General features: G+C 49.8%; 1 protein-coding gene across 1 annotated transcript; it reads left to right on the forward strand.

Moving 5' to 3' along the window:
• Positions 1-503: 503 nt before the first annotated feature.
• DUSP5 (dual specificity phosphatase 5) lies at positions 504-14,223 on the forward strand. The gene is made up of 4 exons (XM_069568013.1): positions 504-2,089; positions 6,590-6,738; positions 9,757-9,976; positions 12,710-14,223. Exons 1-4 carry the CDS (start codon positions 1,711-1,713, stop codon positions 13,114-13,116), a joined length of 1,155 nt encoding a protein of 384 aa, XP_069424114.1. The 5' UTR covers positions 504-1,710; the 3' UTR covers positions 13,117-14,223.
• Positions 14,224-14,910: the final 687 nt, after the last annotated feature.

Consider the following 14,910-nt stretch of genomic DNA (forward strand, 5'->3'; position numbering starts at 1 on the left):
GGCCAGCTAGCTGGTGTCTTGTGTGATTGCATTTGATTTCAGAATTCAATTTCTGCTTCCTTCTAAAAAACGTCATTCCCCTTTATAGCAAACAAGCCCCTCCCTAGTGGAGGCAGCCTATTTTCCATCAGGCAGTCCCCTCTCCTCTCAGGCTCACAGTAAAACGGTTAGTCCTGAGATAGAGGGAGAAGCCTGTTTCCCTAAGAGTGTCTCTGCAGCTATCAGGGAACAGAGCTGCCCCTCAATAAATACTTGCTGAATGGGTGAGTGTGTCCAGTTCCCCAAGACTGGGGATGGGAAGCCTAAAGCTGCTGGGGACTAGTGGGGGCAGACAGCCTGGGATTATACTTTATCCACCGATAATCCCCTAAATCCCAGAAGCCACCTGGACAGTTGGCTGGGCTGAGCTCCATCAACAGTGCATGCTGACGCTGCAGCTGAGTTCACCACAGATATTTTCCGGGTGACAGAAAATGGTTCCTCAAAAAAACATTCTATTTTTTTTTCAGTGAAATTTTAGCTTTATTTTTTTTTATTGGGGGGTATAGCCAATTCATGGGGTTGCAAAGAGTCGGACATGACTGAGCGACTGAACTGAACTGAACTGATAGCCGATTAACAATGTTGTGGTAGTTTCAGGTGAACAGCAAAGGGCCTCAGCCATACATATACATGTATCCATTCTTCCCCAAACGCCCCCCTCCCATCCAGGCTGTCACAAAACATTAAGTAGAGTTTCAAGTGCTGTACAATAATAGGTCCTTACAACCATTCTAATTTTTATCTGGGAGTGTGACAAAGAAAATCCTTTGAGGGCAGAATCCATTTGGGGAGATTAACTGCTGGCCCTTCTCTTCCTATTTTTACTTTCGGGTACTTTTACGGTGGAAAACTTCAAAATATAAAGTAGAGAAAAACCGTATAATGAACACCCAGGTACCCATCACCAAGCTCCAATGATTACCAATACAAGCCCAAACTTGAGTCATCAATAACTCAGACTTCGAAGCAAATTCCAGCTAGCATCTCATTTCCCGCGTAAAGACTTCCGTAACGCCTGAAATCTGCTTCTGATTCATCTGGGGGCACGGCCGAGGGCGCCCCTAGCTCTGCCTACCGCACTGTCAGGCACGGCCCCCAGAAGGTCCAGAACCTACGTCTATGAAACTCAAAGCCTATGGTGCGACGCTAGCTCTGCCTCCTCCGCTTCCTCCTCTTCCCGCACAGCGTGGGTCACCTCGGCCTCCTGGCATTCCTGACAACCCACCGGCAGTCCCCGGTGATGCGCAAGTGAGTGTCTGCGCGCAGCGCCGCAGAGAACACAGCGAGGCGCCTTCCACTTCCTCTTTCTCGGGCTGACTAACGCTGGGGCGCCCGCCCAGCGCGTCCCGCCCCCTAGGGGCGTGGCCGCGGCCTGAAGGGGCGGGGAAATACCCATATTCCGCCTTATATGGGCAGCCACGTCACAAGCCACAAGCCCATTCACATAAAACGCTCCGCTGCCGGCGGAATCCCCGGCTTCTGCGGCAGCCAGTGGCCGGGCCGGGCGCCGAGCGTGCGGAGCGGGAAAGAAGAGTTGAGCGTCCGCTCCGGCGCCGGGCTCGGTCGGCCGGCCGCAGCCCCGTGGGGTCGTCCTGCTGGGCCTCGCCGGCGGGCACCCTGGCTGTGGGCACCTGCGGCGCGCACGGCGCGGGGCCGCTGGGCGGCGGCATGAAGGTCACATCGCTCGACGGGCGCCAACTGCGCAAGATGCTTCGCAAGGAGGCGGCGGCGCGCTGTGTGGTGCTCGACTGCCGGCCCTACCTGGCCTTCGCCGCCTCGAGCGTGCGCGGCTCGCTGAACGTCAACCTCAACTCGGTGGTGTTGCGGCGGGCCCGCGGCGGCGCGGTGTCGGCGCGCTACGTGCTGCCCGACGAGGCGGCGCGCGCGCGGCTGCTGCAGGAGGGCGGCGGCGGCGTGGCGGCCGTGGTCGTGCTGGACCAGGGCAGCCGGCACTGGCAGAAGCTGCGCGAAGAGAGCGCCGCGCGCGTCGTGCTCACCTCGCTGCTCGCCTGCCTGCCCGCCGGCCCGCGGGTCTACTTCCTCAAAGGTGAGCTGCGTCCGAGCCGCGGGTCCTCGGTCACCCCCCCGCGCCAGGACGGCCCCGGGCTTTGGGGTCCCCTGCCGGCGCCGGCGCCTTCCTCGATCCTGGCGCCGGGAAAGTTCTGCACCCTGGGGCTTGACGTGCCCCGGGAAGGCCACGACCGGTGTCAGCGCTCGCAGCTTCTCCGTCCCCACCTGTGTTCCTCGAAAGCGTTTGACGGCCTGGCTGCCCGGGGGTGGGGGTGGGGGTGGGGGGGTGGGGTTGCTGCACGCTGCTGGGGGCGCTGCTTCTTAGCAGTTAGGGAGCGCCCAGCATGAGCCGGGTTTCCCGGCGCCGGCTTCATGTCTTTCGCTGGGGCCGACGCTCTGGAGCCTTCCTAATGGACAGATCTGAAGGGATCCGCGGGTCGCCACCACCCCCCCAGGAGCGTGGCGCCGCGGTGTCCCCTTTCCTCCCGCCTGGACAATTAACGTATGTTAGGCTGTGTCTTCATCGACCCTCTTGCCTTTTTGACCCTGGCGAGTCGCTCCCCTCTCTTCCTTTTCATTTCATTTTATTGCTTTTTATTGTTCCTCGGCTTCCCCTTCTCCCCTCCCAGGCCAGCTCCATTTGGAGCTGGCAGTCTTTAGTGTTCCCACTCTTTTTCACCTTCTCTCTCCCGCCCTGGGATCATCCCCTGGACTGGTCGTGGGCCAGAGCTGGGGCACCTAACGCGGTCTCCCGGGGGCTGGCGGCAGGTTGGCGGGCGAGCCAGGACCTAGGAGAGGAGCCACAGGGTGCTTGTGAAGGGGACTGCGGCGCATTTGGTTTGAGACCCTCCAGTAGCTGCTTCAACAGTCTGCACGTTACACCTGCTGGGGGAGATGACTTCGCTGGTGGGTGGGTGATTTACTGTCAAATTCCAGAGTATTGATTTCTGGATCACTTCCTGTGATTGCTGCCACCTTTTATTTGAGTCCGTTTTAACCTCAGGTGTATGGAAGGCTTAGCCTATAGGGAAGAGACCATGAGGACTCAGCCCAGCCAGCTCTGGGAGATCGCCTTGAGATGTAACATAGCTGGAATTCAGAACCCAGGTGCGGTGAGCTGAGAGCGTGATGGCGCTGTTTTAGAACCGTGCAACCTGTGGAGTTTTACATCTTCCAGATTGGGAGATTCCAGAGATTCAGGGGCAGCTCCCACTTGGATTAGCACCTCTTGCAGGCTGTCTGTCCCCAGTTGATTCCTGTTAGGGAGACACCAGAGGCAGAAGATCTTTCTCTTACCCCCAGCCTCAGCCCCCAGGAGATGGAGAGTGCCCTCTAAACTCTGCAGAGCTTTCACACAGAGCCCCTGATTTCTTTGTCTTCCTGATACCCTTTTTGGTCTCCTCTTCTTAGCAGTGAGTACAGGAAAAGCTTCTGCCTCTCCAGCAGCATGAAAGATATCTTCCAGGAACCTGCTTCTGGTCCTACCTCTGGCCTCCAGCCCTCTCCAAGGGGCCATGCAAGACATTTGGAAGTTATTGCTACAGGAGGTAGGCAGCTAGTAGGCAGCTCTGTAGACTCACATCTCAAGTAAAAATGATTTTTTTTTAATTTTTAATGAAAGTAACATGCTTTAATGAAAAGTGGATCTTCTGCACAGCCTAGAACCCAGTTCCACTCCCTAGAGGCAACAGTCAACTATTTCTTGTTCATCTTTAGATAAATTAATTTTCCATGAGTATCTTTTAAAAATAGAATGATTTTGTATATTTCCTGTTCCTGCCTCTTTCACCTAACTAGATCTTGAGAGACTTGTCCATATCAGAGCATACATGTCCTATTCCTTTTTTTTTTTCCCTTATTCGCTTTTTAAACTCATCCCCTGATGATAGCCAGTAAGTAGATTGCTTCACACCTTAGTATTTGAAGCAGCGTGGGAGAGTATATCTCTGTCCAAATGCTTTTTTGTGTGTGTACTGTCTTTTAGTAAAATTATGAGAATTGCCAGGTCACAGTTTATGTCTGTTTTAAATTTCAGTAGAAATTGCTTGATACTTAGCCTTACAACAATGCTGAACTTTTAAGTTGTTGCCAAAGAAAATAATTTCTTCACCTAACTCACATCCACATAGGAGCTCAGGTTTTTGATCTAGTGGCATCTCAGATCGTGGGGGCAATGCCTTGTACACTTCTGTCAATGCCTTCTGCACACACACACACACACAAAACCCACTAAAATGAATTGACCAAGTGACATTGTTAATGTGTATTTATAGATAGTGTCCGTCTTCTCTGCTCAACTCCCCTGGTATTGCAGTGGTGATCAAAAACAGAACCACTCTGAAGACAACTGAAGCAGCCAAGAGTTGCTACAGCTCTTGCATCTCAAGTGAGGCACCAGAGAGGAATGCTCCATCTCTCCAGCCCTCTGATGGGAGTGGGTGAAAGACAGACCAGCTAACCTGGAGGACTCCTGACCCCAACTTGAAGAGGCAGGACCCTGTTTATCTGTCCCTTGTCACACTGAGACTCTGTCTGCCTGCCATATTTTGTCAACAGGCAGGCAGGACCCAGCCCACACCCGCACCTCCTGTCGGTCCTCCTAAGAGCCAGCTGTTTTAAGTGCTCTATTTAAAGCCAAGAGATGGGGTGACCTGAAGGCTTTTCTTTCCCAAGTTTCATGCTGGAGTTTGAGAGGGCCTGGGCCGCTTTACTTCAGATTCCTGTCCCCTATCACCCATTGTGTCTCCTACAAACGAAAATGTTGAGGTGCAGGAAGTGCTTTGCTTACTAGGGACATCTCTTTGGAAGAAGCTGAGGGTCCGTGCAGGGGGCGGAGGCAGTGGTGGTGAAGGAGGGGAAACTAAGCCACAGATACCTCCAAACTTTCCACCTCTGTCCCCCTCCGGCATGACCTGTCAGCATAACCGGGAAATTGGTCATTGTGGAGGTCCGGAAGCTCATCTGGGGAGGCCCGGGTGGCTATTTGTTGAAGTGACCACAGGGGAGATTTGGGTGTGCTTGGTGGGGGCGGGGGCAGTTCCAGCACGCTGAGAGGAAGCAGTAATGACGAGATGACTCATTCTAGGAATTGGCTGCAGCTTCTGAAAGAGAGCTGGAGACTGCCGAGTAATCCATTAACCATTTGCCTATGGCAGGGGTTTAAAAAAGCCACCATGTGCTCCACTGTGGAGCTATCACAGCACCAAAAGACAGAAGGAAAAAAAGAGGGCTGTTGGGGAAAAAAATATGGTCTCAGAATGCTTCTTTAACTGATGATTGAAGGAATTCCTTGGCAGTCTAATGGTTAGGACTGGGTACTTTCACTGCCAGGGTCCAGGTTCAATCCCTGGTCCAGGAACTAAAGATCCTGCAAGTCACAGAGTGTGGCCAAAAAACAAAACAAAACAAACAAACAAACAAAATTTGATGTTTTGACCCCAATTCTCTGGAAAAAGAAGCAGGTTTTCTGGAGGCTCTAGGAAACGGCTTAGGTCCCTTTGGAGTGGAAGCAGGGGGTTCCCCCACACGAGGCTGGCCTATTCACCCAGCAGCAGTTGGCATTCTCAGGCTTCAGGGCCAATGTTTTTGTTCGGTTCTTCCCACTTCCTGCGCAGGCCCAAGAATTTACATACTCAAGTTTCTCTGATTTGGTCAGAGTAGTTCTTAAGTGATCCAATTGGAGAAGTTTAAATGTAGTTAGGATTTTTATAGAATCATACCTGCGGGTAGTTGACTTATCAGTTTGAGGGTGTGTATGCACACACAAGGGTGTGTGTAGCTGGGGAGAAAGTTCAGGAGGGGAGGGTAATAAGGAGATAAAGGGTGAGTAGGTGGCCATCAAGGGGAAAGCAGTGGGGGTTAAGGGCGGAGATAAGAATTAAATTCAGAAGGCCTCATTCCTCTAGTTTGGTTTAGAAGGTAATTAACTAGATTGATTACACTGGACCTGTGGAGAGGACTGTCAGCGGTGTTCTTAGCACCTTGGGAAGGAGAGAGGGCAGGGCTGTTTTATGGCCCTGAGGGTAAAACCTCATGTAAGACCCCATTCCCTTATAGAGGGGGTTGCATCTATAATCCTGTTTAGAGCTGATTGGCTATGGATGAAACAGACCAGTTTAGGCGCTTCTTTCAAGAACTAATGAAATTCTGCATAATCACACCTTTTAGATAAATGTGAGAAAATAGCTTTTGTTGTCTGGAGGGGTTTGGTTAATATTTGCCAGATGTCAGATATATTTCCTTTCACAGCTTAAGCTTCTTCTGATAGACATAAAAAGTTAATAATTGCCTTTGAACTGTAGCTTTTTAGGAGAGAAAGAGAGAGTGGGTGTGTATTTGTCTGTGGAGCCCATTTCTATTCTAAAACTATTACCTGTTTTGGCTCAGTTTTTCTATAAGACCAGAATGTATAGTAACTTAATACCTTTTTTTGGTATTCCACTCTCAAGAGTATTGATCAATTCTAGGTGTTTTCTGACAGACTGAAAAAAAAAGTCAGTGCTTATATCTCTCTTGCTTTCTTATTTTTGTCTTTTAGGGGGATATGAGACTTTCTACTCGGAATATCCTGAGTGTTGTGTGGATGTAAAACCCATTTCACAAGAGAAGGTGGAAACTGAGAGAGCCCTCATCAGTCAGTGTGGGAAATCAGTGCTTAACATCAGCTGCAGGCCGGCCTATGACCAGGTACGAGGTGTGGAAGTGCCATCCGGGCCCCTGGCTCTGTTCCTTGCACAGCACCCTGCCTCTCCCTCTCCCTGATCACTAACGTTGGTTGGTTCTTTTGCGGATCAGGGAGCTGGCAGAGGCCTCTAGCTTTGGAGAACCTCTGTTGCTTGCCAACTAGAGTTTCCATCCAAGAGTACATGGGCTTCCTTCCAGCAAATAAGCTGTCAAGAGCAAACACGCTTCAGGATGCTCGGTGGCTTCTGGAGAAAAGGGGAAGTGGAAGATATATTATTGTTAGCTGGCCTGGGAGGTGCAGAGAAGCATCGAAATAGCAGTTTAGGTTTCCCTGAAGACGTTTTCAGAGCTGACATTCAGGCTTCCTGTGTTGGTCTTCTGTGTAATTGTTCATGCTCTGCAGTTTCTGCAAACCAACCCAGTACCTGTAAAGGCGTGTCTTGGTATTTTTAACTGAAGGAGGAAGATTGGGGGAAGGTTGTAGCTATGCAGCTTCCTTTAGGGGTTTGTGATGCTTATAATTCCATAAATTCTGAAACCAGAGATCAAGAGACACTAGAGGATTTCATGTGTCTACAAACCTGTGGGTTTTTTCCCTTCCTAGAATCGTACTTTCTGGCAACCCACTAAAGGCAAAAAAAGTGGACGGCTCAGCCAGAGGATTACCTGTGATGCAGGAGGATGGAGGGGGTGGGGTGGGGAAGGGAAGCAAGCAGGGACCCAGATGTGCAGAAACCAGAGATCAAACCCACTTTCCCATTTTACAGAGGGAAAAACTGTCAGAGCTCGTGGGTGATTGATTTTTGCCAAGAATCCTGCAGCTCAGTTCATGGCAGCACTAAGCTCAGAACTCCCTTCTTTTCATCCTTTGCTCTGGTCCTTTTCAGGACCCTGTTCTATTTGCCACTTGCCTTCTTTTGGAAGAGGGTCATTCCAGTAGGTACCTGACTTGGTAGGAGGAACTTTTTAGGTTCTTGACACAAAATAAGAACATACCCAAATCATAAGAAGGAAGACTTCTAGATGCTGCTGCATAAGATGCCAACTGCCTGCCATGAGCAAAGCTCTGCCCCCTGGGGATAGACTTCCAAGTTCAGCCAGGTGGCTTTTCCTTGAATGGAATCTTTGGTCAGGAAACCTATTCGCTTGGCGAGGTGCCAAGGTTATTATTTTGTTTGTTTTCCTTTGTTAAAATTACAGAGTATAATGAACCCTGGGCTTTCAAGCCGTGGGCATCCGGCTTAGCTGGATTTCCATTTGCGTTTGTTTGTTTGGGTGGTGTTTTCCCCCCCTCCCTTTCTCAGAAAGTGAAAGAGAAATGAGAATTTGCAGGATGTTGTGAAAGCACACAGCCCTTTGGCCATGCAAGAACCGGGGGAGGCCCTGAAGTGTCTCCAAGACTCATCTGAGGAAGCCCCTAGTGTTACTTCTTAGAAGTGCTTCTTCCTTGAGAAAAGCTAGGGGAGGTCGTGTTAACCTTTGAGGTTTCTGAAGGCCTTTGGTTTCTTCCTCTTGAATCTAAGAAGAAGATTCAAAAAAGGAAAGAAATATGGTTTCATGGGTGTTGGTTGGGTTAAGCTCCAGGAGAAACTGAGTAGGATCCCAGGTCTGGTATGGCAGCATTTTCCAATCTCTAAAGAGAGGGAGACATCTATGTAGTTACATCTTAAGTGTTAAGCCCAGGGGGCAGCTAACAAAAGTACTGATTGTTACTATTACTACCTTTTGTAAAATCTCTTTAAGTTTCTTTCAAGTGGTCAAACTGGCCTTTGCCTTAAACACCCGACATCTCCGGAAAGGAAAAGCAGACACCCGTACGGGGTATTCTGAGAACTGCCTTCTGCCGGCCCTCATCCCATGCCCCTTTCCCTATCAAGGGGCTGGCAGAAAGTTTCCATTCCACTCTTATTCCAGGACAGGAAATGGAAACACAAGAAACGGATGGATGATACGAGAAAGGTGGCCAAAGACACAGCCACCGTCACCCCAGCTCAGTGTTTTTCCCTGTAGATCTCGGGCTCCCATTGTTCCAGCTGTGGAACGATAGCTTTTCTGGCCACCCTGGAAATGCTGAGACTGCCAGAGTCTGATTAGCCAGCAGGGTAGATGGTCTCTGGTTCTTTGGATCCTTCGTAACTAGAAACCTGAGGTATAGGTTGTCTCCCAAAAGGGTGAGGATGTAAGCATCTCTCAGAAAAACTCAACCGTACTAAAGATCAGGCCTGGGACTTCCCTCATGGTCCACTGGTTAAGACTCAGTGCCTCCACTGCAGGGGGCATAGGTTTGATCCCTGGTCAGGGAACTAAGATCCTGCATCCCACATGCTGAGCAGCATAGCTAAGAAAATAACAACAAAAAAAGACCAAGCCTCTGCTCATGGCCTAACAGCTTTTCCTTATCTGAGGATTTTGGATAGATCGTGGTTATTTTCACTTCTGAGAAATATACTTTTTGGGATGGTGGGAGGCACGTTTTGATGTTGCTGAGGATCCAAATGCCTCTTAGGATCAGCAGTGTCCTAGGTCTGATGAAACACATTACATCCAAGGTCAAGACTGTAAAGGAGGGGACTCACCCTGTTGGACCCTTTTCCATTTTATCTAGAAGGAAATCGAGATTGCCCCCAAGGTTCAGGCCTTGGCCTGGCACTCATAGGGCAGCTAGAATTTCAACATGGTCTTCTCAAGTCTTCCAGCAACCCACCCTGCTTCTCATCCTTGTCAGTCTAGAAGGGCTGCCAACATTTCCCGCCACCTCGATATATGTAAGGAAATGAAAATCTCAGCTGTGTGGGATTTGCTGTCCCTGAGTCCCAAGGCAGCGACATAGGGTAGAGAGTTTACCAGGCTGGAGCCTCTACCCAAACTCTTGGTTAAACTGCCTTGGCTATCAACTCTCTACCTGGAAACCAGAGAGGGAACCTCCCACTTGAAAACAAATAGGTCAGGATTGTTTTCTTTCTTCTCTCCGAAGAGCAAGCTGATCAATATTTCCTGGTTGTCCTTTGCCCCTGCTTCCAGGGCGGCCCAGTTGAAATCCTTCCGTTCCTTTACCTTGGAAGTGCCTACCACGCATCCAAGTGCGAGTTCCTTGCCAACCTGCACATCACAGCCCTGCTCAACGTCTCCCGTCGGACCCCCGAGGCCTGCACGACGCACCTACACTACAAATGGATCCCCGTGGAAGACAGCCACGCGGCTGACATCAGCTCCCACTTTCAAGAAGCAATAGACTTCATTGGTATGTGCTGCTGTCCTCAGTTATTTAGAGGGGTGTGTTCTTGGATTTTGATGTACTGATGGAGGTCACCCCATCGCTGAGAAGAAAAGCATCTTGTTTGTGCAACCACCACAAGTGGGAGCCAAAAAGAGATTCACCTCAGAACAACAGAGGGGAGGATTTGAGTTGCTGTTTAATAGGAGCTTTAATTTGCAGGATAAATGTATTAGTTAATATCATCTTAAGGCAGTACTCACGACTGCTCTGTTAGTGTTTCTGGCTGGATGGGAAGCAGAATGCGTCCATGAGTGATGCTCTATGCCAGGGACACAGGAAAGGGAAAGAACCACACAGACTGTGCTTCTACGTAGATTGGGATATTTTTAAAAGCAAACAGAAGGATCGAGAGAGCATTGCTTAACACACTGAAACCCCGGGGCCCCAGCAGCTTTCCACGGTTTTTGGCAAATTGCTTTGGGGACAATTTGTTTTGCATTTTCAGCTCATTTTGGATTAATGGTAACACTCGACTCAAGCTCCATGCTTTATGCACAGAGAAGTTGGCATCTTTGTTCTGTGAGGTAGTTATCACTTACTACATTGTGTAGGCCTGGGAACCTCTGGTCCCTCTGCCTAGAAAGGGCTTCTGGGCCTTGGGATTTCAACTCCTCAGAGTGGACTGGACTGCTCTTTCATTTGAGATCTTTCTCTCCCATCCACCTCCCTTGGGGACTAGGCTGGGCCCCGCTGCCCACACTTGTGGATTTGCTTCCCTTTCCAGAGTCCTCTTTCCTCCCTAACGTTGCACAGCTGTTGAAGCTGAGCAGTAGTCTTCCTGCTTCTGGCTGTGAGGGATGTTGGAGGGGAAAGGCTGGTGTTGAGTGTAGCAGTGATATCTTAGTGCAGGGAGCCATTAAAGGGCTCCCCTCTTCTGCCACGTGGTGGGCCCTCTGCTCATCATATACAACTTCTACTCCATGGAATCCCACTGAGAAACTCACTGCAAGCAAAAGGCTGAGCCTGCCCTCCCTGGCCCCTGAGCCTCTGGGCTGAGACGGTGGTTCCTCTGGAGCCTCCGAGAGGCAGCCGAAACGATGGGCTCAGGGTGGGAAATCTTTGACTTGTTCTCCCTGTCCCTGGGAATGCCTTGCCCTTCTCAGCCTGTTATTTAATTACCTAGATAGCTTCTCAGTGAGGTCATGAAACAGCCCCCATTACTTCTCAGATGCCTCCCTCCCCATCCGGTCTGTGCATTGTATCTGTTGTGTACACAACCACACAAACCCACAGCATTCTGAAGGCACACGAGCTACTTTTCCCCAGACCCCTCCCCCTGCTGAAGGAGGGAGGGACTGAGCTGGCACTGCGCTGGCACTGACCCCTCCCACGGGCCGCATGGAAGGCAAGCCCCAAGGGGTGGAGTGGAAACCCAGAAGCAAGGTACTGTAGGCTCTTTGGTTTCTGGGATTTGGCTCTGGGCCAGCTAAAAGCTGGATGACGAGGCCAGTGGAGGAACAGAAGAAAATTGTGGAGTCATGACCCTGTAATCCTAGGAACTTGGAGTCCCCTTTGAACTAATTTACAAGAACTTTTTTTTTTTCTTTTGAATCAGAGACTATATTGGGGGCACCTCTAAGGAGCTATCCTGGGGCATCCTTTGAGATTTTCATTGTGGAAACTCAAGGGTTCCTTCCTGACTGCTCAGAAACCTGATCTTTTAGATCTTAGAGATGCATCTGCAAACCTTTTAAACATGGGGAAGGAGGTGGGTAAGAGGGCTGACTTTTATTGGCCCTTCAAAATCTTAAATGTTTTTGCATTCGGTGGCCTGACATAGTGCCAGGTATGTCTAACTTCCTGTGATGTAATTGTTTCCTCACTAGCAAAAGGGTTAATTGGAAAGACTCTTTTTTGTGGTTTTAATTTGATGTGTATATATGTTTAACCTTTTACCCCTGCCCATTTTTAACAGTTATAGCTCTTTTGGGGGTAGGAATAGAACAGAAAAGGAGGCTCCCCCCACCCTACCCCCGCCTTTGTGAAACTGAGCTAAACCATGCTAACTGACGGTGGTAGCTTTATAGCAGCAACTTCCATTGTTGTGCAAGATGGAGTTTGCCAAAGCCATTTATATCCTCCGTCTCGTAAGCGTCACTTAGCCAAGGCTATAATTAGTGGTTGCACACTATTTATTGTATGTTTCATTGGTGGGAACCCTGGGGGCTGAGCCAAGCATCGCGCCCTGGCATAGCCAAACAAGGTGCCCGGGGAGGTTGGAAGGCCTCTCCCAGGATGGGGACTAGGTTATCACCATTAGAATCAGATCCTGAGAGACAGGAATTGCTTTTCCAAGTCAATCTTTGAGCCTCTCAGAAAAATGTGATTGTGCCATAAAAACTTGAAGGCAGTTTGAAAGATACTCCCAAAGCCCTTCTTGAAACCCATTTGTGAAACCCAAGTTAAAATGGCATGCCCAGGAAGGGGTTACTCCAGGTCTAGAGCCTCTCTAGTGGCAGAACCTGTGCAAGTACCCTGACAACTAAGGTTTGTGTAGGTCCTACAGAGGGATGGACATCAGGGGGACTCCAAGGTCTGTCCTCGCCAGTGAGGATTAAAGACTGGCAGAAGCCTACTGTGGGACCACTGCTGTTGAGCAGACATGATGAGACTTGATAACTAGGTCACTTTTTTTTAAACCCAATTGCCTTTGAGTCCCCATCCCAACTCAGTCCCACTGTCTCTTGTTTCTTCCAGACTGTGTCAGGGAAAAGGGAGGCAAGGTCCTGGTTCACTGTGAGGCTGGGATCTCCCGCTCACCCACCATCTGCATGGCTTACCTCATGAAGACCAAGCAGTTCCACCTGAAGGATGCCTTTGATTACATCAAGCAGAGGAGGAGTGTGGTCTCGCCCAACTTCGGCTTCATGGGCCAGCTCCTACAGTATGAGTCTGAGATCCTGCCTTCCGCGCCCACCCCTCCGGCTCCCTCCTGCCAAGGAGAGGCAGCCGGCCCTTCATTCCTCGCCCACTTGCAGACACTGAGCCCTGACGTGCAGGCTTCATACTGCACGTTCCCTACCTCGGTGCTGGCCCCGGTGCCCACCCACTCGACAGCCTCAGAGCTCAGCCGGAGCCCCCTGGCCACAGCTACATCCTGCTAAACCCGAGCTGGGGGAGCCAGCCCAGCCCCAAGAACAACTGTGATTTTGTATTTTGACTCGTGAACATTTCATACCTGTGCAATGCTGAAGACCTCGCCCTGTCCTGCTATCCTGGTGGGACAGCGAAGGGGTCACCAGGTTTGCAGACAAACTTGAGACTGACCTCGGGACTGAAGGAAGGCCAAGCCATTATGAAAGCACAGTGCGTGCTGACTACTGTACTTCCAGACCCCCGCCCTCAGGACTGCCCAGTCTTTGCACCTCAAAATTCGCCTTTTCATTTCAAGCATAAGGCAATAAATAACCTGCAGCAACATGGGAGAAAGCAGTTGCTAGACCAGGAGAAAAGGCAGTCATGAAGCCAATTCATTTTGAAGGAAGCACAATTTCCACCTTTTTTTTTTTTTTTTTTTAATTTTGGCAGTCTCTATATCTGTCTCTGTTGCTTCAGGGCATAAGCTGATCACCACCTAGTCAGGAAAGTAACCCTGCAGGGTTTTAGGGACATGATGTATATGCCGATTTGAACCCTCAGATGCTTTTGAGACTCCATCTTGGATCAGGTGGAGTCAGTTGGGTGAAGTAGTGAGACGGGAACACTTCCGGTTTCCTTCTCACTGTGGGTTCTTCCCTGACTTTGGACTTGGGCATGATTCTTACTCATACTTGAACCTTTCTCGTTGCACCTCTCCTCAAAGCAACTCTTGTGTCATTTGAAAAGAGTTCTTTAGACCATAGACCAAAAATCACCTGTTTGAGGTGGTGGCAGTGGGTGCCACGAGAGAGAAAGGGTACCCACTTCCTGGGTCAGTGGCATTGAAACAGTCGTCCCCCCAGCTTGCTGTCTTTATATGTGCTTGTCTCGTCTCTGATGACGCTTGTGTTCTTCCCTGCCCCTGGGGGTTGTCTTCAAGCTGTTGACTTCTGGGATTTGCAGATTTCTCAATGTGGTACTACTTTTTTTTTTGTCTGTAGGATATTTCTCCAGGGGAAAAGGCAATAATTTCCTAAAATCCATATGAATGTGAAGAAAAGCAGTATGTTGGTTGTCATCGTCGTCATCTTTTTTTTTTATAGTGCAAAATAAAAATAGTAAAAAGAACAAAAGTGCTTCTTGTTGATGAGTTCAGGCAGGGGTACATTGAGGTGGGGACCCAGCCTACTTTTCTGGGCTCTATCCAGACGAACTCTTAAGGTGATGGTGGTGAGTGTGCAGTTGCAGGCATGAGGCTGTTTGTCTACTCAGTGCTTTCCAGTTGGGAGGCTTCCCTGAGTTCGCTTGCAAGAGAATTCCTTAGACCCAGGCCATGTGGGGAGGTGGTCAGAGCATCTATCCACCCTGAGCTCTTCACTCCCTTAAGCCCCAGGTAAAGAGTTCAACTTGGATCTCAGCTTTTTCATCCATGAAATGAGTGAACTAAGCTAGATGGTCCCAAAAGTTGCTCAGAACCGGAGACCCTTGATGGGAGCAAACCTGAGTGGCAAGCTTGTGGTCAGCCTTCTCCCCAGTACCTGCGTATGGCAGACTCAGAAAAGTATGGAAAAATGCTGCTGCTGCTAAGCTGCTTCAGTCGTGTCCGGCTCTGTGCGACCCCATAGACGGCAGCCCACCAGGCTCCCCTGTCCCTGAGATTCTCCAGGCAAGAACACTGGAGTGGGTTGCCATTTCCTTCTCCGATATGGAAAAATGACTGAGGGACAAATAAACGAACAAAGGTTTGCTTTAAATGTTTGTTCTTCTTGTTTACCCTTGGGATTAATTCTTGCAGATAATTCCCCAAGGAGTTCCTAGGT

This window comes from Ovis canadensis, chromosome 22, assembly GCF_042477335.2.
Source record: "Ovis canadensis isolate MfBH-ARS-UI-01 breed Bighorn chromosome 22, ARS-UI_OviCan_v2, whole genome shotgun sequence".
Taxonomy (NCBI): domain Eukaryota; kingdom Metazoa; phylum Chordata; class Mammalia; order Artiodactyla; family Bovidae; genus Ovis; species Ovis canadensis.

Excerpts from the sequence above, each read along its gene's own strand:
- DUSP5 (XM_069568013.1), top strand. The coding sequence starts at position 1,711 with ATGAAGGTCACATCGCTCGACGGGCGCCAACTGCGCAAGATGCTTCGC. Across the intron at positions 6,739-9,756 it reads GCAGGCCGGCCTATGACCAG|GGCGGCCCAGTTGAAATCCT; the intron begins GTACGAGGTGTG and ends CCCTGCTTCCAG. Across the intron at positions 9,977-12,709 it reads AGAAGCAATAGACTTCATTG|ACTGTGTCAGGGAAAAGGGA; the intron begins GTATGTGCTGCT and ends TGTTTCTTCCAG.